The 24,017-nt window shown below is 40.0% G+C and overlaps 1 protein-coding gene across 22 annotated transcripts in view; it reads right to left on the bottom strand.

The window, feature by feature from the left end:
• The window catches only part of LMO7 (LIM domain 7), a 132,363-nt gene that overhangs the window by 63,393 nt on the left and 44,953 nt on the right, over positions 1-24,017 (bottom strand). For 20 of the 22 annotated variants that reach the window (XM_039714580.1, XM_039714574.1, XM_039714577.1 and 17 more), the window contains exon 4: positions 10,578-10,684. In XM_039714580.1, the coding sequence (XP_039570514.1) occupies positions 10,578-10,684 (107 nt within the window). Of the gene's footprint in view, positions 1-9,174; positions 9,304-10,577; positions 10,685-10,893; positions 10,905-24,017 lie in introns of those variants that run through there. The other 2 variants (XM_039714590.1, XM_039714588.1) reach the window with 2 other exon arrangements.

The raw sequence follows: 24,017 nt of genomic DNA, 5'->3' as shown, positions 1-24,017 counted from the left end.
TCCAAGCCCAAAGCTTCATGTGATATTACAACAAATGCCAGATTAACCACAGCAGCGCAGTACAGTACAATTGGTTTTCCTATTCCTAATACTTGTTTCTGGAATAAGGTTGGGTCCTTTTCTTTTTTATTCTTTTTTTTTTTTTTTTTTTTTTTTGTGTGGTTGGTTGTACTTTTGGTTTTTTGGGGTTTTTTTGACTGGCACTGAACACTGCCTTCACAAAACCTCTGACCTCTTTATCTCAGGCCTGAGCAGTATTAGCTATTCCAGAAGTCATCATTTCATACACAAAACCGAAATTTTTCTGATTTTCTTGTTCTCATTAAAGTAACCCAAATTTTCTTCTATTTTTTTTACATATAAAGAGCACAGTTTATGACATAAATAACCTGAAAACTACTACTAAAAGCTGTTTACAAGAGTGTTAACAGTGGTATACTTGGACAGATTAGGATTCAGTTGTGGAAATGTACAGTAATTCTTCAACTGCACAGATCTGTGTTGAAAATACATGACAGCTTCAAGTCAAACCACACATAAATAAACTGCCTTCTGTTAGCTCAGGCATTTTTAGCTAGTCCTTTACCAAGTACATCCCTCACCCCCGAAAATTATCACAGCTGAGGGCACCATACAACATCAGGTCACAGAGTTAAAAAGAATACATTACTGCATCATAAATCTGACAAGCGTATTTCAGTGGTTATTCACAGGGAACAAGTGGCTGTCTGTAATTTAATAGCCTTTGCAAGAGCATAGGTATTTTGAACTTGGACTCCCTTTCCCCGCCCCAGTTAAATATTTTATCATATAATGCACTGGAATCCACGTCAGTTGATGCATATCTGTACATACTGGGTTCAAAGGTGTGTGCATGTTTACATTTGCAGGACATTTTTTCTGGAAGGGAAAGGAAAGAGGAAATATCATCAGCATTAGTCAACCTTCTTATTCTAGGCCCAGAAACCAGCTGCAGCAGCTTTCAAAATTTTGCCTTCTGAGTCAGGTTCTGATACCACGCTCCCTCCCCAGGCACCAGAATCGTAGGGAGGGGATACATATGCTGGAGGGCGGGGCTGTTGGGAGGACTGGCTCTGCAGAAACCTCATATGACATCCAATAAGCACAAAGTCCAAGTCCTGCCCCATGGATGGGCCTAATTCCTGTAACTGCAGAGTGGGGTGGAGAGCTGAGCCTGGCAATCCTGCTGGGCCGAACCTCAGCCAGCAGCCAGCTCTGGCAACACTGGCCAACAGCACCCAGGGCTGAATGAGATGGGGCATGGGCGTGCAAAATGGAGCATAGCCAGAAGGCTGACAGACCCTGTCACTCCCCCTTTGCTCAGCACTTATTATGCCACCTCTGTAATGCTGCTGTCTCCAGTCTGGTGTCTCACAGTGCAGGAAAGACATTGATAAACTGGAGCAAATTGAGTGGAGATCCTGAGCTTGATCATCCAGCTTGTTCAGCCTGGAGAACAGTTCCCCTGTTGGGTTTTCTTTTGTTTTTGTTGTTGGGGTTCTTTTCCTTTTGTTTCTCAAAGACAACAGATCTCTATCATTTAAAAGAAACATGCCTTTGTGTGGTTAAGCTTGGCTGCTATCTAGGGCTCTTGATTTCCAACCCTCCGCCCCTTCTTATCATCTAACCATGTGGTGAGACATTATTTTGTTTAATTGGTTTCAGTGACGGCATGAAAACAACCTCTGGAAATGCAGTTTATAAGAATATTTGAAATTGTTATTTCATTGCTAATTGCATTCTGTAACATTTACAGCAAAAAAACCCCAAAACATTAATGTCACTTTAAAGGATAAAATAAGTGCTCCAATTAAGCAGTAATAATAATTAGAACTGAAATCTCTGAAAGGAATAAAAATGGCCAGAAGCAGGGTTTTGCATGAAGTATGATCAAAACCTGTCAATACACTGTTCAGCTTTACCTTCTCTATTTACAGAGTTTGGTTAACTGGCAAACTCCTGTATCCATGGAAAACTTCAAGAAGTCAGCTTCCCCCACTATTTAAATATAGCAGCTCTTCCTGTTGAGCTGCCTGCAGAAAAACTAACTGAACTTCAGCAATTAAGCAGTAAAATACAATTTAGAATAATACAATAGTGAACTTGCATACATGTTTCTGTGTAATTGATAGAAAAAGTATAAGCTTATGTTAAGTCGTTTCATTTCCAACATCAAACACAAACATTTTTTTGTATGGAGGAAAAAAGAACCACCACCAAAAAATTCTCTTTACCTTCTTTTGTAAGGTACTCACTGCTACTCATCAAAAATGCTGTCTTCCCTCTCATGCATTGTTTTATAAACTGCATTTAATCCTGGGGAGTTAGGGGATTAAAATGAATACAGGTATTTAAGATTTAGATGGATTCCCATGGGAATCCTAAAATGCTAGAGACACTTCTGTTAATACACACAAACACCAAAAAAGCATTAAGGCTTTCAGAAATAATGGTTTTGTAGCCACTCCTCCTCCCAAGTTATCCCAGAGACACTTTTGAATTGTAATAGGATCAAATATGACAACTTTGACCAAACCAATGCAATTCAGCAGAAAGCTACTGCAATCTTCTTCAGGGAATCATTCACTTCTGTAGAAGAACTATCTGAATTCCAATTCAAGCCTGTAGATCTGTGTCACTACAGATACTTGAATTGCTTTTGATACAACTAACACACACTACATGTATTGTTACCCCGAATTGTTGAAACTCCTCCTATACACATGTAGGTACAGGTACAGAACTCCAGAGTTCTTCATTCTTAGAGCAGAATCATCTTCACAAAAAAGCAAACGCTATCAAAAATATAATCTGATAAAGGAAGTGTAAATTATTAACTTTTAAATTACTCAACAGCAAAAGTGATCTATCTCCAATGTTATTCACAATGACCAGAAAATAAAGCAGACAGATTAAATAGCACCACACCTAACACTTTACAGACTTTAAACCTAAGAATTGGATGTAAATTTCTAGCAGGTATGGTCCAAAGTCTGGAACATATTTTATTGCCTACAATGTTTTTACTGGAATGATTTACAGTTTGACCAGATTAGTGACATGAGCATGAATATTTTACACTTAAGCACATCAGTTTCACAAGACTGAAGAAAACCAATTTTTTCTTTATCTCTGCATAATTTTCCTAAGTACTAAGAGAAGTAAAACATGCAAAATGACTGATCTTGAAATTAGTTATATCATTTTAAAAAATAGCAATTTCAAGATTTAGAATATAGCTATACCCAGGAAGCAAACACATTTCTTTGACAATGCCCACAGCAAATAGAGAATTTACACATTTACAAAGTTGTAGAAACATTTCTAGAGTCAATCTGAAGTGCTGCACTTTTCCATTTCAAGGGAACTGTCACTAGGAAACTTAGTTACCACAATAAAGTCCTATTACAACCATATGTGTAAAAATGTTATTTCCCTGAATATAAATGGGGGAAAGCTGCATCCATTGTCCAAATTAAATTTTGGTTAAATGGTTTGCATTTCAGTTTTCAAGACCCACAAAAAGCTGTCTCATTTGTTTCACCTCAGCTTGAATTCAAAGACAGTTTCTAAAATGCTCATCTTTTGGGATTATTGATTCTTCAGTCACATAGGTATAAGCAAGAGAATTTAAGCAGATACAAGTTTTGGTCCAATCATTTTCATACTTCGTGCACTGAAGCACTTGGCTTTCATCCATCTCACCACTTTCTATTCTACACAAAATAAAAAGGCAGGAAAGGGTGGTTCTATGTGTGTGAGTGTTTTGAGTTGGTTGGTTTTTTTATTTTGAGGCCAAATTAGAAAATAAGTTTTTCAACTCATTAAAAATGCATGTTTCTTGGAAAAATCAGCACAGCAAGTTCAGGTTCAGCTCTATCATACTCTCTTATTGCAAGCATTCAATCCTTGAGCAAAAAAAAATTCAAGATGATATAGTAACTAAGCAAATAAATATGAAAAAAGACCACAAATTCAGTAATATCAGCGGAAAACACCAGCTCTGAAATATCTGTCCACAAATTGATCTGCATTCTCTCTCCTTTCACTGTTGTTTTTGAGGTTGGTTTGGGGTCTTGTTTGGTTGGTTTTTCAAGTATCCTTTTTCAGGGTATTTAACTATATCTCCTTTGAGCAAAATACGACAGCTCTTCCTGAAGGGCAAAACAAGTCCCAAAAGAATGTCCCATCATCACACCTCAAGCTTTCAGGTAGCTGATTTGCCAGTTTAAAGAGTTGAGTGACACTGGTAAAGCAAACCTAAAAAATTTCTCAGAAGACTGAGATGTGGTATTGCTTTTACAATTAAAGCTCTCCAAAAATTTCCAAAGAGCCTTGACAACACTTTTCCACTCAAAAATATAATATTTTCAGGAATTTCTGTGTAGATTGCTCAACAGTGCTAACATTCTCCCCACAGAATATAAATTTCACTTTGCCGTCGTTTACCCTGAAAAAAAAAGCACCCTGAGCAGGAAACAGAAATGGAATCAGGAAATGCAGCATATTCCCCAGGACTAGACAGGAAGAACATTCAAGTCATAAGAAACATCAACTCCTATTAAAAAATAATATTTTTTAATTCAATATCTACTATAGCAGGAAATAGTGTAGAGCTACTTCCTACCACAAAACCAGTAATTTGCACTGGCCGTATTGTAATTCAAATTACAGGCTAAAGAAGATAGGTACTGTGTTTAGCTTAACTCACTGGTAGAAGGCTTCCCTTCTGACAACCCCTAAAAGGAGAGGGTTTCTTAATAAGACACAATAGCTGTGATATGGAAAGTAGTCATTCTGTACATATGCTCAAAATACTTAAGGTTGGTATATTAATTCACTCTTATATAATCAGAAGAGCACCCAATGAAATATATCCTGCTCCAAATGGAACAACAGGTGCAGAATATGTCCTTACAGCCATACCACACAGCAACTATTTAATTTTCTCAGGTTTTATTTGGAAAGCATCTATTCTCTGAACCACTTTTTTGGGTGGTATTTTAAATTCAGAAAGTGTTATCTCTGAACTGAAATAGAGAGCCTGTCTCAAAAGCTCAGCTGAATTGCAGGAACACAAGGATGAACATGCATGTAACAGTTGTCACTTCTCTCCAGCTGGCTTTAGTTATATAGAGCTTTATGTTATAGAAAGCATGGCATTTTAATTTTTCCAGGATTGCTTTTTGTTTAGGAATTAATGAAAAAAAAAAAAAGATTATGCTAAAGAAACATTAAGTGGATTAAGTCAAAAACTACCCAAAATTTTGAAATGCCAGGGCCAAAGTCATAGCTCTGTTATTTCATCTCATGTATGCACTTAGTCCCACTTCAGCAAAACTTCTCCAGCAGGGTTTTCTGTTTGCTTTATAGAATTAACATATTACAAGACTGATAATGAATATGTGGAAAAAGTGCAGGTCAGCAAAAAGATGAAGGCCTTATCCAAATACCAGATTCTGCAAGGTGATGAGACACTCTGATCTATCTTGGGAAAAAATCACAGAATGGTTTGGGTTATTAAGATCATCTAGTTCCAACCCTTCTGCTCTAGGCATGGACACCTTCCACACCAGACCAGATTGCTCAAAGCCACATCCAATCTGGCCTCAAACACTTCCAGGGATGGGGCATCCACAGCTCCATCTATTCCAGTGCCACTCCACCTTCACAGTGAAGAATTTCTTCCCAACATCTAAAACTAAACCCACCCTATTCTAGTTTAAGCTATTACCCCTTGTCTTATGTGTTTTTGTGACAAGTCCCTCTCCATCTTTCTTTTAGGCCCCTTTTAGGTGCAGGAAGGTCTCCTTGGAGCCTTCCCTTCTTCTGGGTGAACAACCCCATCTCTCTCAGCCTGTCTCATACGAGACGTGCTCCCTGCTCATTTCCATGGCCCTCCTCCCAAGTCACTCCAGCAGGTCCACATACTTCCTGTGGTGGGTGCCTGAGAGCTGGAGACAGTGCTCCAGGTGGGGCCTCAGTTTTTAGTTTCATTCAGGACATACTCTAAATATAACAATGTAGTAATAATATTAGTGGCAGCCAAGTATTTTAGTTTGCCCTATTATTGAAAAATGAAAGTAGTATGGTAAAACTTCAACATCAGAAGTTAGGGCTGTGGTAGCTTTTAAAAAGTTTTCTATTTAGGATTTTCCAGTAAATTTTCTTTTTTCTTAGTTTAATATTTTACTCTATTAACACACCTTTTTAAATTTAATATTAGAATTAAATTATATTCTTCAACTGGTGATCTCATTTCAAAGAATTATAAATGTTTTCATGTAGAAGAATCAATTTGCTTCAAAGACAACTTTGAATTTACACTCTCTCAGCATTCAGGCTGCCTCCTTTAAAATCGATAATTGAGATACCAAACTCCATCAGAATTGATGCTTGGTATCTGCCTATGTGAACGCTCCCTTATAACTCTCCCTTATAACTCCATGGCATGATTTTATTTAGAACCCTTCCACAGCTGGGACCAAATGGGTGTGTCATCCCTAAAGAGCTGGGTGAGGAAGTGCTTAACATTTTTAAATAGTAACCATAGTGACAACTGAAAGTCACTAAGCTTGTATTACGTTCTTACTTTGACAGAACCAAAATGAATCAAATGAAGTATTAAGACAATCTTGCATTAGTACAAATAAATTAAAAAAACCTTCACCAACTGCTGTGTTGTAAAACAACATCTCCAAATAGAAATAATAAAACACTACAGCGAGAAACAAAAATCAAATCTACCAAAAGAACTGAAGAGGGACACACATGCATTTACACAAATAACTAGCCACTGAACAAGATGATATGCACATGACTGCCAGACAGGGTATGTGAGGAGTAAGTCCATCTGGATGATCCTTCTTGGAACACATGACATATTGCTCTACTATACCACTGAGCAATAACTTCTGCAGATTTACAGAAAGACTGAACTATAAATCTCAGACATTAATCCACACTCCCATTTTCACTGGCAGAAAAGAAATCATCCATGCCAGGACTATTTTTCCACACCACCCAACTACTAATCTTGCTGATCTGGCAAAGCATAAAGTTTGCAAGGGTTGGAGCAGCAACCAGTAATTTTAGCCAGCCTTTTTCACACAAACTTCTAAACAATAAAATTTTAAGGAGCTTTTTCTTTGCAAAAAGGATAATCACATAATCACTTAGAACTGAAAGTCTGGATATGTAAGAGGATTCTTGCTTCTCTTGTCCCAGATTACTTCTAGTAATTATAGAGGAGGGTTTCACATCATGCCTGTGCATCATCTCAGTTGCAAGAGAAAACAAAATACAAGTGAAAGTTGTAGCCTCCTCACCAGATAGAAATATAATTTTCTTGGAACAGATTCTGTTCATGAGGAACTGAAGGTCTTGACCTTAACTCAGGTGACACAAGAACACTGCACCACGTAACAGAGTTTAGTAACTCTGAATGGCTTTGTGGCAGTGCTCATCAGACAGAGTGCTGTCAGCAAAGGTATGGCAAAAGGCAGCAAGCATACTCAGATATAAAGTACAAGGAGAAAATAACTCTTCCTGTTGGGAAGGGGGCCTGCCCAGGTGGCACAGGACGGCAGCCTGAGATGGCAACAGCCTGAGGGCATATGACTTCCCACAAGGTAAGAAGGAGACAGCACAGGTAACTGCCAGGGAGCAGAGACAGGAGAAGCACATGGAACACCACAGAGCTCATCCATTTCAAAAGGGAGGTGTTCCTCTTGAGGACCTGCCCAGCTCCTGAGGTGACAGATCAACTGAACACGTGTAACAGGGACAGAGATGCAACCTCCCAGACAATGTGAAAGACTGGTTTTGCTCTTACATAAGATGACAACTCTCATGTCCTCCTTAGCACCAGAAGCAGATCCACCCTTTTAATGGTGCCTTCCTCTGACCAATTTTCAACATCCAAGGCAAATCAAGCACCTTGTCATACCTGACAGTACATGCATGTCCTACCAGCACCCTGTTCTCTGCCACCCCAGCCTGTTAAGCTGACTTTTCTAAGCAACAGTTTATTTAATCTATTTTGGGTAGATAAAAAAACCTGTGCTAACAGTGGTGCAACAGCAGAACACAGCAGTCCTCTTGCGGTGTCAAAACACACACTGCTTCAGGCACACATTAATGTTATCCCATACAACATATCACAGCTGCTTTAAGATGTGGGCAGTTAACCTCAGGTGATAGCAGCAAAATGAATTTGCTTAGGAATGTTAGAAATCCAAAAGTTAAATGCAATCTTTTGAATAAGTCAGCAGATGAAAAGTTTTACTTCTTGGTGACAAGAAATTATTTACTTCTAATTATGAAACTAGAGTTAAAAGAGGATATGACAAAAGCAAGACATGAAATAGCACCCCTTTTCTGAGGCCTGGGATCCTACAAGTTTTGAAGACATTTGTAATTCACCTTGAATGTATGAAACTACTTATTTCTATTAAATAATAAAAAGACACATCAGATAAAATTCTTGATCAGACAGCATTTCCCTCCTGACACAAATATAAATCTCTCTGAAAATCCTCTGAAGAATAGCTTGCCCTCTGGGTAATAAAATTATTTCAGTAATTTACTTTTCAATGGAGAGAGTTATCTTCATGTCACTTATTTCCTTCATTTCTTGGAATAAAACTTTCCTCCCATCCCTCTCCAACCTCCCAAATACATCAAAAGTGCTAGTATATTTAGGACACCACTTTACAGCATGCTCAGATACAGAAGTTTTGAATTACTCTGGAAGCATTTAATACACACTGTGGGACTGTCATATGATATATAATGTGTAGAGAAGCAAACTCATACTGAAACAAATTACAAGAACATGGTTCTATGGTTGGCAGTTCTTTTGACTCTAACCCAGACCCCCCACACTGCTGTCCATAAGAAGTACTCAATAGTTAAATCTGCCTTTTTGAAAAACACTAATTAAACCATTGCTGAGAAAGTACCATGTAAAACCACTGTTGCCTCGTGACAACTTCAAATTCCAGCCTTACTCTTTGCTCACGGAGCCGGGAAGGAAACTGGTGGTGCTGCAAGGACCCAAAAAAGCCTGGGTTACAGACCCACTGGATGGATTTCACGGCTGACCTCTCCTGGGCGCCGTGGTTTAACGTCGGGACGAGTTGGACAACATACCTTGCACAACAGTTCGCTATCCTGACCTCCCCGGGGTTCCAGCTTGTAGCTACTGACGCTGCTGAACACCAGCTCCCGACCGCCTCCAACCCTTCCCAGCCATACCCTCGGAGCAAACCTCCACCAAAACAACTTTTGCTAGGGCTTTGTGAGTAATTTAAGCGCGGCAGAGGTTACCAACCCTCCAGCTTTTGGCATGACGTAGGAACTGGCAGAGAGAATACCAACATCCTGGAAGTGTGCCAAGTCCCTAAACAGCAGATTAGTGAGAAATTACGTTTCGGGTATGAGTCAAAGACTGAAAACACACTGCCATCTCACATATCAGACCTCAAAACAGCATGAACTTTCGTTCTGAAACCAGGCAGAGAGAATGTCAACAGGCTACCACTCGACCCACCTACGAGAGATTTCTTTCTAATTAAAGCAGCTACATATCATTTCGCAGTATTTTTTTCCTTGTATTTACAGAAGGATTACTGCCTGTTCCTCTTTGATAAAACGGGTAATTTAAGACAGGAATCAATCCTTCACATTTAACTTGACAGGTTTCCAGCAAAACCCACTAAAGATTTTATTTTTTTTGGAGACAATAAATGCATCCTTTTATCCCAATATAACAGAAACAGTTAACACTGTAACAAGTCAATGTGCCCTAGGATGATTTTTGCCCTGACTCATTTATTTTAAAACACCTGTCTATACAGTGAAGTTTCACCTTAATCTCTCAGAAACTGGTAATAAAATGCTTATTAGGAGATAGAGCAGTCTTGAAATATGAAAATCCACTAAATATATTTTAGAATTAAGCCACTGCTATTTCACAGGAAAACTCCCATCTCCATAAATATGCCAATTACATGCAATTCAGTACTTAATTTCTACTCACACACACACATACACCCCTTGACAGGGGATGTGACACTCAGAGACAAACATCTGATTAACACTTGGAGTGGCAAGACCAGCAGTCCTTCAGGACAACTATACCTAAGCCTCAAATCCATTTGGATAAGTATCAGAAGTACCACCTCAGCCTTTCAGATTTACATTGATAATCACAAATCATAAATAAAAGCAACGCTTTTGATATCATTTAACAATTTTGCTCCAAGTCTAAAATAAGCTGAACAGTTTCCATCTCAGATTAAATGCTGTAAATATTCATTAACAATTAGTTTGCCTGTAAGGTAACTATTATAATAATACTTCATTTTTTTAATTACATTTCTGCAAGTCTTATCCTCTAGCTTTAAGAAGGCTGCAACCCTCACCACAGTATTCAGAACTGCTCATACCAGATTAAAAGAAGAATTTTCCATAGGCAAACATTAGGAAAAAAACAGACCGTGAAAGAGCTTAGAGGGAGAAGGGAAAGGAGAAAACAAAACCACAAAACTCACTTGACTGTAACTCGATTGGACAAATCCTGAAGATCTCCTGGGTGAAAAAGCTGAGCTTCTTTCAGTCCAATGTTTTCGCACGCTTTCAGAAAAACATTTATATTATCCTGCAAAGAGAAGTAGAAAGCAGTTGCTCAGTTAAGAGCACTAAGCAGGTTTTGCAAGATGATTAGTACTAGCCTTTAAATGTCAAAGTCCAGCTCACATAAATGAAACTGGAAAAGCAATCTGCTGGATCATAAACGCTGCTCGTTTCTCATGCACACAGGCAGGCTGGGCTGCGATCGCCGGGACTGAGGGGTATGTTAAAGATTACCTGGCATAAGGCAGCGGTGAGCCAGTAGGCAGCAATCTCCACTTTGATGTCAGCTCTGCTCAGCAAACAAAACGCCCTCTTCCTAGCTTTGCACGACAAGCCTCACCTCAATGCCTTTAAAAATAACTCCAGCTACTGACATTCACCACCCAGAAACTCTTGGCAGGGGAGGAAGAAGAGGAGGGACTCTTCGTTTCTATGCTCACAGACTGATGAGGGAATACTGCACCTGGAGTCTGGGTTTGGTTGCTGAGCAGAGCTCCAGAGAGACAGAAACCAAACTGTATTCAGAGCTGCTGCTGCTGCCTCACTTGGGGGGGGTTCTTTCCGAGTCCCTCCCTTCCCCTTCCCACATCCACACCCCCTCCTCAACTTCACACCGACCTGTTATAAAATACAGGAGCAGCACCCACTCTCTGCACCTGCTGCAGGATGGACTGACCCATGAGAGAAATGTTAAAAAAGAATAAATCTAATGATATATACAGAGATTATACAACTTGTGATCCCTTTCCACTTCATGAACAGTGGGCAATAGGCAAGAAATTCCTTCTCGTTAAGGCGGAATGCTATCAACAACAAAAGAATGTGCCCTCTTGTGCACTTGCTTCCTTCAGCTGCAAGCCAAAGGAAAAGGTACATGAAATTACTTAATTCATAAGCTACACACAGCCCTATCATTAAGAGTTTGTAAGTCAAGGTGCTGGTATCAAAATTTCATAGTATGGAGAAGCTCTGCTTTAGCAATTTAATATGCTTTAATTTATTTTTTTTGACACATAATCACTGGATGTAACAGTTATTCCTTCATTTAAAATTAATTTTAAAAACAACCTACAAAGAAAATAACAGCTGTTTTTAATAAAGAAAGTAAAACAAACCCAAGAATCCCCACAACCTTCTGTTTTGAAGGTCCCTGGGATTCTAGTATTTCTTATCAGTCTGTAAACATGGCTTAATTCAAGGAAAATATTTGAGCAAGGTATTCCCCATGCAGGCTGCGGGCTCTGCGTTACCACATCTGAAAGATCCCAGGTGTCTCATACCCTGAAGGTTATCCCCAAGGCCTGATGCGATGTGCCACAGTGGGGGCTGCTACATGGCGGCAATCATGGGGGACACGATGTGGTGGCAGATGAGAGGAGGAAGCTGGGAAGGATGGAGGACAGGCAGCCTCACCTGTGCCCAGGCACTGTTCCCTGCAGTGCCCAGGGGGCTGCCTGCACATTTACCCACAGAAGAGCTTCATGCTGTGAGATGCAGTCTCAGAAGGGGCATTTGTTTTTCCTTTCCATGCAATGCCCCTTTTTTCTTTCCATGCAATATAGGGAAAGCTGTCTAGATGTGTCAACTTTATTCAATTAATATCTGAGTGTCACATTAGTACCAACCAGCAAGGACTTGAAAAGGCATTGTTTCCTCTACATGGAAGAAGCCACAGGCTACAGTCCCATTGCAAGAAGAGGAACTACTTACTAAACAACCATCAGGTCAGTGTTCAGGGGACTAGGGAGTCTATGAAACTGGCAAGTAAGGCACAGGAAGAAAGCAGCAGGCACAGGAAGAAAGCAGCAGAGCAGAAAGAATGAGTAACTCCAAGGTAATGAACTGACACCAACACCAGCGAAGGCAATATGGTCTGATTGTTCTGCCCAGTCACCACAGCAACTCAGAGCAAACTCCCAAACCAATGGGTTACGTCAACCACAGGGCTGAAAATGAGCACATTGTGCAGGTAAACAAGGAAGAAGAGTCAGATTTAGAAAAATAGATATCGTCTACACCCTGAAAGCAACAAAAACAAAGCAGAAGAGTTGCTCATCAGTGGATGCTTGGCTGCACAACCACCAAACTTCTGGCACATGAGAGAATTAATTTTGAAGGTGTTTCAGCAATTAAACCTATCAAGCATCAACCTCCTGATAAATAGCACTTACAGCCCCTGAGAACATCCCTGCTGACAGGAGTCAAGACCGTCAGGAATGGGGTCAGAAGCAGGGAGAGATAACATGGAAGGCAGAAGACTGTTAGTTACAGTGCACACGTGCAGGATAAAACAGGGTTCAAAATCTTCCTTCCCTCAGCTTCCAAGCCAGAAGTTTGATCACACCTGCCATCTCACAGGTTACTGCCCCAACACCAGCTGGTCTGCAGTCAGAGCCTGGAAATGACCCTCACAGCATCAAGAGGCACCATACCCAATAGGCTTTTGATCAGGTTTGGATATTGACACAAAAAGGTATCATTTAAACAAATTAGCACTTCTAAATACTGTCTTTGCCCAGTTATTCTTGACCATCCCTAATCACTGTAGTTAATCAGTAAAGCCACAGGTCTTAAAATAGCTAGCAGCCATTTTAAAACTCTACCTAAATAATGAATAGGAAGATGAATTTTAAATAGCACCACAGAAATAAGTAGGGAAAAAAAAGACAAGTCATCAACCTTGCAATTAAATTCATCATTAGAAATGTGAACGGGAACATTTTTCAGAGATTAATGCATTCAAATATAGAAACCATTACACCATTCCCTTTACCAATGTAACTGTACTTTAACAAGACTAATGGTCATTGCCATTGCAGCTTCAAGGGACATACTGCAATCTGAATCTCATCACACTTCACAAAAATAGTTCTATTTAAAAAATCAGGCCTCAAAATCCTGGAAAAGAACAGCACATCAGACCTATCTCCAGGTGGCAAAAGTCACTGACAAGATGTGTTTAAGAGAAAAAGGTTCATACTTGCATCCACCACTCTCTTCTGCCACCAAGGTGTTCTCAATCTGTGTACACATGAGCAGGCTATTTAAACTTAAGAAAGAAACAAATTAGCAGAGAAAAATAATTATTATGCTAATGGAAGATAAGGGACTTAATACAAACTGGAGAATTTGATACCAAAAAAGTGGATCATGAGAGGCAATACTGGTGCCACCTATCAGCACAAGAGAAGCAAACGCAGAAGGGGAGAGAGGGGCTGCCCATTCAAAAGCAAGGATTCATCACTGGACAGATCAAATATTTGCAAGAACTAAAAGGTTCTGACCATTATTAGAGAAAGCTCTTGAACTAACAGGGATGAAACAATCAGTTATTTTTTGTTCATGTTATTAAGAGAACTCAATCACTGCATTTCCCTGAGCATCTGAAGCTGGAATGAGCATCACAGAATTACAGGGTTTAAATCACAACAAAAATAAAGCCTGAAGTCTAAACCACAAAATTCAAGTGTAATTAATTTCTGGTATTCTATTTCTCACTAAGTGTCTTAGTGAGAAGGGGTGTGGAGGTTTGAATCAGACTGTGGGAAGGGCTGGTTTTATCCCCAAATGGTGGGCATGATGGAATAGCAGAGCATTTCAAATGTTCCTAGCATGCCTTGAGTTTTCCACATCTGTACAGACTTATATTAAATGAACAATGTAGAACACTGACTAGATAGTGCTATTACCCTTCAGGATTCCATTTTTGCCTCAAACTTCAAAGTGAACCACACCCAAAAGTGCTGCAAAGTCATAATACTGGGGAGATGGAGCTGCCAGTGGGAAGCAGGTCATCCACAAGTAGGCTTTTAAATACTGTTATTCAGGGAAAAGGCAAACAGTACTGTACACTTGCCGCTCTGTACCTGACTTTCTGGTGCCCATGGGGCATCACTGGACACAAACCCTTCCCTCTGCCTGTTGTTAAAGCATTTCCCTCCAACCAATGCTTTGAAGGAGCCAAGATGTCATCTCTACACTGAAAATGAGACTGTGGTCCACACCCTCCCTCCAGCATGTGAGCAGAGCAGGACTGACTCTCACTCCATGGACTTGAGGAAAGAGCTCCTCATCACCATCACTATCCTCCAGACCACAAAGAAGAAAGAAGCTGGTAATTCCACAGGGAAACACAAGAATTTGGATACCTTCCTTTAAAAATAACAATTTCAAATAGCAACTTAAAAAAAAAGGCAACAAACAAACAAAAACAAAACAACACAACAACAAATAAAACAAACAAACAAACAAAAACAAAACAAAAAACCAACACAACAACAAATAAAACAAAACCAACAAAACAACCAAAAACCAAAAAACCTGAGGCACTGGGCAGTGGTTCTGTGTTGCACCTGTGATCAGCTCCTAATGAATGTCACCTTGGCAAGAATTTGAAAAGAAAGAGTGCTGGTGAGCTGCTGGTGGTGGGTAAGTACAGAGGTTCCTCAACACCTATAAAACCAAAGAAAAAGAGTACTTCTAAACCATAAAAAAAAAATCAGCATGCAACAGGAAAGAAAGAAAAGAGAAAAGATGCAAAAAAGATCAAGAAAAGGTTGCCCTTAAGTAGGGGAAAAAAACCCAAAGTCACCTACGTGAGAAGGGGCATAGGGTGTGGAGTGTGTAAAACAGGAAAAAAAAATTACATGTCTAAAGTAAAAGCTAATTAAAAGAGGTCTCCCCATAAGAGTGTGTAAATACTATCTTATTTTGACTACTTACAAACAACGCAACATCACACTAAATTCAGCTTATGTAATAGAGCTGCAATTTTATTTTTAAAAAATCCCTCATTATCATGATTATGTGGGTGGGACAGGAATATTAATTTAAACAAGTGTGTAAATAGATTTGCTTTCTTTAGGGTGCAGTCATGCCGTGTGGTAAGCCTGGTCTTCTCTCTAGTTAACTGTTTCTCTGAATCCCTGTGCATGCACCAAAGCACAATGAAATCTTGTAGGCATACAAGTTATGGCACATCTTTCAAATCACTTGGCAACAGGGAGAAAAACAATTTAATTAACATGTTGTTTTTAGGTTTTTCCTCGGTGTATCAGCCAATAAAAGACAGTACTCCGGGTTTTCTCCTATTCTGATACAAATAACCACTGTTTCAGTCAAACCTCTTATTTCTACTGCTATTCAAACTCTAGTTTGGAGGGGAGAGTTGGATAGGAGAAGGGTGGGTTTTTTCTAGGTTTTGGGGAGGATTTTAAGCAGTTATTTTCAGTGTATGAAGGGGATGGTATCCTATGCTTGCAAGGCCATGAAGCATATTTGCACTAAGTATTACATCATCATCCAGACCATGATTTGGCTCCAGAGGTTGTTTTCAGTTTCCAGCCTTCAAAAAAAAAAAAAAAAAAAAACCACCCAAACAAAAAAAGGGACAAAAAGTATAGTGCCTAGCAACAAAAGCTTTTGACATTTTAAGAGTGACTGATGCATTTTTTTGGCTACAGAATTCTGACAGTCATTTGAGTAGATCAGATTTAACAGGCATTTTTCCTTAGTCCTGCATTTATCAAGACATTTAGTCATCTTGAAGGAGACACAGCTTTCAACTCCGCATTCATGACAAACCCTCTTTATTAGCACCCTCATTCCCTTAAGTAAAAGCAATTTCCATCACAAAAACCTGGTATTTTTTCAAAGTAGAAAATATTTTTCATAGACACAGCATTATACAGTCCACTCAAGTTGGCTCAAATCAGCTTAATGCAGAATTCAGAGCTGCATTTGGCAGCAGCATCACTGCACAGCTACACATTGTTTATATTCAGAGGTGGGGTAAAGGAAAGAACCTACAGCAGCAGCTCGCTGAACAAGTTGGGTGACTTGCTCTTCCTCGGAGGTACGTTTCGGTGATTAGCTCCGGCTGCGGGTGCAGGCTGGGGCAGAAGGGGTGAGAGGATGGGAGGGAACAGGGCTGAACACAAACCCCGTGCTCTGACCACAGGCCTGGGAGCCAGGAACTCCCCATTACCACCTTGGCCTTGAATGTCAGGATGTTTAGTGCCCATTACCCACTCATCCCATCTGTAGTGTGTGATCACAGCTCCTACAGCTCTCTGCTTCTCTGAAGGCCAACAGTTCCAACCTTGAACCAAATGCAGAAGGAGGAGTGGATAGGATACCTAAACTGCTACTTTCTTCCCTTTTTGGGCCCAAAATGAAAAATAGTAATTAAAACAATCATCCTGCAGACATAATTTGACTTAGAGTGACCTCAGGGCTTCTGTTCAGTAAATTATCCCACCTATAACAGAGTGCACAGAGCCCTGTGTTGGCCAAAGATCAGAAACTGCGTTAATTGCTTTGCCACTCCCCTCTGCACGCCCTTCATTGCTTTTCCACACTGGGTAAAACAATAAATTACTGTGATCCTTGACACAGGGATTCCCTGCTCCAGGTCTATGCATGATTACAGACACTAAATCTTTAATGATTCACTGCCAGCTTTCCTCTCAGAAAGCAGGTGCTCCTGCTGTGAGAATGCAGGAATGAAACTTTGTGCACAAACTTTGCGGTTACCTTGGTGCTTCCAGTATCAAGAACTGTAGGAAGAGGAGGAACATTCCCCTTTGCCATTGCAACCATTATGGAAACCACGTTTTGAAGCATCCTTAGGGAAAGAATCATGCTGGTTTCTGACAAAAAGGTTCATCTGTCTCTCACACCCAAATTCCATCTGCAGTGACTGCAGCTGGTTACGGATCTCTGTAAGACCAAGGTATGTATTGAAGGATCTTCCCCAGAACGTGTTATTTAGGTCTGGCACTGCCCACCAACATGTGAAATGGCCAGCAGAAAACATTTCTGCTCAGCCCACCTCATTGCCTGCAACCTCTTGCAGCACTGAGCTCTACAGTTTCTTCACAACGGGAGTAACTGGATTAAGGAAAACACACAGGAGAAATTAATGTGGGTTGTCGGGTTTTTTCAACAGGACTTCTGAGTTGACAACCTGTAAGGTGTTTAAAATAAGGAAGGACCAACTGTCTTCATTGACTCCAAATGCCTCCCAGGCTCGTGTCTCCAAATCTGCTACAGCATAACCTTCACTGTGACATTACAAACATATATCACAGCAACAATGTGTACCAAATGAGCCTTTTATTGATAAGAGAGTGAATATCAGGTTGTAAACTGCAGGTGTGTTTCTGGGATGTCACTGCTACCAAATAAGGTTACTTGGAATGGAGAAGGGCTAAAGTACAGCATGTTGGCAGACAAGCCTTGCTAATAGAGCTAATCCACTCAGAGGCATTCATACTGAAATGAAAGTATAGGTCTGGAAAGCCAGTATGGAAGAACTAGCCTGGGCTATTTCCTTGTTTAGACAAGCCTTAACTTTCCCACAAGTTAGTTGCATTCCAATCAAAGTCGAGGGGAAAAAAAAATTAAATTTAAGCGATATGCTTTACAGCCTGAACAGTTTATACAAAACAGACTCTGCAAGCGAAGTGTACTAAATACTCCAATGCTAAGTCACCCCACTATACAGAACTGGAATGACAGTAATCCACTTAAAGGTGAAACTCCCTTGAAGCCTAATGAGTAATAAAAGAAGTAAAGACCTCTTGTTCTTGAAACACAAAGTTTTGGCAGAGCTTGTTTTCCTCCTCCACCCCCCCCCCTTTTTTTTTATTTGTATACATAAGGTTTTTTTGTTTTGCTCACACAGGTTAACAACTTGATATAGGTGAAATTCAGCTTCTTCATACACAGGACTTGAAACAGAGCCTCAGATCCTCAATTCATGTAGCCTCTGATTTTTGGACAATTATTTTGTACTTCATTCTTCGTAAGAGAGCATTTGGCAGTTTCCTCTAACTTTGCTTCCTTCAAGAACCAGGCATCTTTTATTTCTTAACAGGAGTAGCATCCTAGTACTGCATTTAATCCTTCCTGCCCTAGGTGGGCTTATCCCATGCTGTCGAGAAGCTTTACCAGCACCCTGGATTGATGAGTTGGTTTGGAGATGACCTGCCTTGGAGCCCCCCTGAACCCCTGGATCATGCCAGGCTTCCTCATGCCCCTCAGCATCCTCCTGCCATGCAGACAGCAAGCTGGGCCAGCGCAGCTGAGGCAGCTCAGCACCCTGCATTTGGCAGCACTTGTTGCTGGTGTTGTTGTTAATAGCTCTCTCACACACCTCGCTGGAGGAGGGTGATTCAGCACAGACACATGGGCGCGGAGGTGTTCGGGCAGGCGTTAGGAGATGTGGTATGAGGATTTTACCAAACAGAAGGGTGAATAGCACAGCTGCACAGCTCCACCATGGATACCACAGAGAAAGTTATCACCGCTGCAGTTAACTTCTACTTTCTTTGAAAACTGTCATGATTTTTAAATACCTTGCACTGATAAATATCTGACAAGCCAGAGGTGGTGGGGGGTACTCCAGTGTCCACCTTATGAAGACTTAACACAAATAAACTGCTGCAAGGAATCTCAAATCTGCACTTCTTTTGCAAAGGAAGGAGAAATCAGATTATGCATGGCACAAGTATGAGTTAAGGTGTGTACTTCTACATGGTTGACATTTTTTTTCCAGTTAGGAAGGAATGTTTCTTGACAAACAGACACAGTCATCAGTTACTTCAGAAATAAAACCAGCATACAAACGACAGAGTATACCACAGACTACAGCTGACTGAATTGATAAATGGAAATTTCTTGCAGTTCTTTTGGCAACCATATTTATGTATTTTGCTAAGTGATGGCAAGCTGATGCAAAAAGGGGTAATACTTTCTCAGAGCTTTGGTTCAGAGCAGGAAGAAGGATGAAAATTTTCCATATTAGAAAATTCTTGCTGCCAATCATATTATTTTATAGCCACTTGACAAGATCTTTAAAAAGTAGTTAATCAGTTAGCATTTTGACATCTCATGCCAGTAGCACACTAAAGGCATTGGTTTGGAAGATTTAAAGCATCCCAAAATACTGCCTTTGATTCAGAGATCAACCAGCAGGCACAGCACTTACTGTCCCCCTGACAAGAGGCCAGGGCTAGTAGCTGAACCACCATTTCTTGGGGTCTGCATCCATACACTTCCTCCCCACTTATGTCTCCCAGACATATTTCACTCCACCATCACTCACCTAAAAATCTGTCAAGTTCAACCCTGTGTCTGGGTTTCACTCTGCCTGATTGATGTCTTGAGCAGCTACTATAAATTTCACAAAGAGTTTACATCAACCTCCTCTTTCTCCACACCCTACATTTCAAAGTGTTTAGGCAGAAACAGAAAACAATTAAAGGAAATTCAGAGCTAAGGCTGAAATGTACCATATGTTTTGAAGCAGAGGGGCACAAAACATCAGTAAACCACTGCTGAGATTACATACTCCCACTATCAGGCATTGAAAGACTACAGAACAATGTCATCTCTAACTATTAATAACCATACTTCCTTTCTAGCACACAATCCTTTTCTCTTAATTGTCTGCTAGAGGTATTTCCATACAGGCCACATTCCTCTTTCCCGTAACACAGCAGAAAGAGTACCAAAAGTGATTTATAGTTTCACATACATTCCTATCAGGTCTTGCATTACTCCTGACATTTGCTAATTTACTATTTTTTTTGGTTTACAGTGTGGTCAGTGAGAGAACTGGACTGAAAGTCAAGATTTCATCCCCACCCTGCTATGACTTGCTTGTGACTTACTGTGACTCAGCACTAAAGCCACTAAAACTCTCACTAACCACACACTCCTATCTTTAGGTATAGAACTGAAGCAATGGTAAAGAACTCTTTGTGAAGTACTCCAAGACTGGACACATTAAAAACTTCTTATACAAGAAAAAGCAAAGACTTTTCTTAAACTTAACTATTTAAAAATCAGATTTCTACAATGCTTCATAAATTTATAAAAACATTAAAACGTTTTTTGGTTTCTATTTAAACAGAAATTTCATCCCAGTTACTGTGGCCATCATGTTCCCAAACTTGAAGAAACATCTGCTTAGGAGCTTGAAGTAATGTAAAATTCAGAAGTTTCAGTTGCCAATGGAAACACATTTACTAATTTCTAACTGCAATTTTCTGAGCACTGACAAAATCTCACTAAAATACATTAAGTAAGAAATTTAACACTTTATTTGATGGCTACATTTGAAATACAGTGCTGTGTCAATTCCCAGGTGAAAATATTTTTTTTCTATACTAATAACATGGTACCATAGAATGGTTTGAATTCAAGGAGACCTTAAAATAATCTTAGCCCAACCTCCCTGCAGTGAACAGTGACATCTTCATCTAGATCAGGTTGCTCAGAGACCCATCCAACCTGACCTTGAATGTTCCCAAGGATGAAGCATCCACCATCTCCCTGGAAAAGCTGTTCCAATGCCTCACAGTAAAGAATTTCTTCCTTGCATCTAATCTAAATCTAGCCTCTTTTTTATTTAAAACCATTACCTCTTGTCCTATCACAATAGTGTGCCTTCTAAAATGTTTGTGCTTATCTTTCTTATAACTTTCCTTTAAACACTGAAACCTAGAGCCTTCTCTTCCCAGGCTGAATAACCCCAACTCTCTAAGCCTGTCTTCATAGGAGAGGTGTTCCAGCCATTCATCATTTTTGTGTTCAACATCATTTTTGTGTTCCTTCTCTGAACCTGCTCCAACAGGTCCACAGCGCTCCTGTGCTGGGACCCCAGAGCTGATGCAGCCCTGCAGGTGGGCTCTCAGCAGAGCAGAGCAGAGGGGCAGAATCCCCTCCCTGTCCCTGCTGCCCACACTGCTTTGGATGCAGCCCAGGACATGTTTGGTTTCTGGGCCATGTCCAGCCTCTCAGCCACCAGCATCCCCAAGCCCTTCTCAGCAGGGCTGCTCTAATTTCTTATCTTGTATAATACTGGGGGGTTGCTGCAACCCCAGGTGCAGCACCTTGTTAAACCTCCTGAGATTCCCATGGGCCCACTTCTCAAGCTTGTCCAGGTCCCCCTGGATGGCATCCCATGCTTTATAGGTGTATCAACTGCACCACTCAGCTTGGTGTCATCTGCAGATTTGCTGAGGGTGCTCACAATCCCTTTGTGTCGTTAACAAAGACATTAAACAGAACTTCTCCAAGCAAGAATCCTTAAGGGATATCACTAACTACGACCACTACCCTCTCCAAGCAACTGTCCAACCAATTCCCTATCCACCAAACAATCCACCCATCAAATCTCCCTTCAGTTTAGACACAAGGATGTTGTGGGGAACTGTATCAAAGGCTTTACAGAAGGCCAGATAAGTGACATCTGCATTCCTTCCCCTGTCCACTGATGCCAGTCACTCTGTAACAGAAAGCCAGTAGGCTGGGTCAGATGGGACTTACCCTTGGCTGTCCCAAATCATGTCCCTGTTCACTGTGTTCCTTAGCAGAGCTTTCAGGACAAGCTGTTCCATGATCTAAACAGGCACAGGGGTGATGGTGATGGGTTGGTGGTTCCCAGGGTACTCCTTCCTACCTTTTTCAAAGATGGGTATAGTGTTTCCCTTTCCTCACAAATTTCTTGCTTCCCACAAGAAAAAGGAAAATAACAGTTTTGGGAAGTTTTTTTACCTGCAGCATGAGAATACTGAACTATGAAGAGGAACCTGTTCTCATTCTGCTATCCAAAGTGCTCCTGAGCCTGTATTAAATATAAACTGCATTATAAAGGAGAGCACATTGAATGCAGAGCATGAGTTTGGGTAGGTCATACCCACTTTCACTTTCTTCATCTTTGGTTTTAGATTTATTGAGGATCATTCACAGGAAACACCAATTGCTATTGCAAAATAGAAGTTTTCCCTCATGTAGAGATTATGCCAAGTAATAAGTCTCTTAAAATACTTGTCTTTCTGAATTTCCCAACAACTTGCTGAGCATAGTCATCCAGAAAACAGGTCATGATGCCTCTTTGTTTTTGTTTACATATTTAAATTAACTACTTAAAAAAAAAATAAAGGTATCACCTTGTGCCTTGCCTTATGAAAAACAATACCAGACTAATCAGCTTCCCGGTGAATGATCTCAAACAGGACTCGCTCAGCTTCACTCTCAGCAGGGCTGCACATGCACTCACCCTGTACCTCTGAACGTACATGCTACTGACAAATCAAAGTCCCATGACCCAGCTCAGCCATAAGAGAGGGCCAAGGAAGCAGGACTGACAGCAGAGCCCACAGCTACCACATTGGCTGTGATATTTTCTTATTCTACACAAAAAGGTGACTTAAACCTTCAGAAGAAATACCAACACTCCACATCACTCAGTATTACTCCCTCATCACTGAAAAAAACCAAGAAAAAAGGTCAGAAAAGCAAACAGGGCACATCAAATGCTTATCAGATCATTAGTCAGATCTTGACCAAAATTTATGAGGCTATTTCTTACAAGCATTTCTGGACTTAATTGCTGCACAACCAGGAAATTTAAGGCTATATTTTCTGGTGTTTGGTACTGAAGCAAAGCAAACAACAGCAGCTTTTATGTAACTTACTCCATGTATTTGTGTACTTACCCTTCCACATTTTTCATGAGGAATGGAAATGAGAAGTTCCTTTGTAATCAATTTCACATAGCAGACAAGATACCTTTTCCTTGTTGGAAAATATGCTGTCAAACCACAAAATCCTCCCCCTTGGGATTATATTCAAACCATGTCCACATGCTGGGATTTAAGCTGAAAACTATGTATATTTTGAGGAAAAAAGTTTTCCTCTGGGTTTGCTTCTGTTAAACATGCATTTTATTTTTATTATTACTATTTTTATTTATTATTACTTTATTATTACTATTTATTATTAATATTTATTATTATTACTATTGTAACCCATACTAGTCAAATTCACAGAGCAGGAGTTTAAAATGAAAAAAAAATATTTAAAAAATATATAATGCAAGAAGACAGAAAGGATGTACCAACATAAAGTATAAAGGCTATACTAAAGACTACAAGGTGAACAGCAAGAGAAAATAATCAGCCTGAAGAAATAAACTTTGAAAGTAGAGGTGCTTTGAAAAAAAAAGGAATTAATTAAAATCAAATTAAGCCTCTCAAATATCATTAAATTTCTTAAATTTAAGTGAAAAACACAACTAATTTGATTCTAAGTAATCTAGAGAAGAAAGTTTGTAGCTAAGTGCTAAGTAAAACACACAACTAATATGTACAAATATGAACTTTGCCTGAAAAACTGTTTTGAAAGTGTCCTATAATAAAGAAAAAATGTTGTCTGCATACCATTCCCCTGCTACACAAGGAAAAAAACCCACACCACCAAAAAACCCCATCGCCCTGTTGAGAAAATTTTCCCACAGAAAAGGAAATTTTGGCCAGCTCTCCTTGATGACAAAAGATAAGGAAATA

This window comes from Passer montanus, unplaced genomic scaffold (genome assembly GCF_014805655.1).
Source record: "Passer montanus isolate IOZ18808 unplaced genomic scaffold, ASM1480565v1 scaffold30, whole genome shotgun sequence".
NCBI lineage: Eukaryota > Metazoa > Chordata > Aves > Passeriformes > Passeridae > Passer > Passer montanus.
This window is presented reverse-complemented; position numbering and strand designations above follow the sequence as displayed.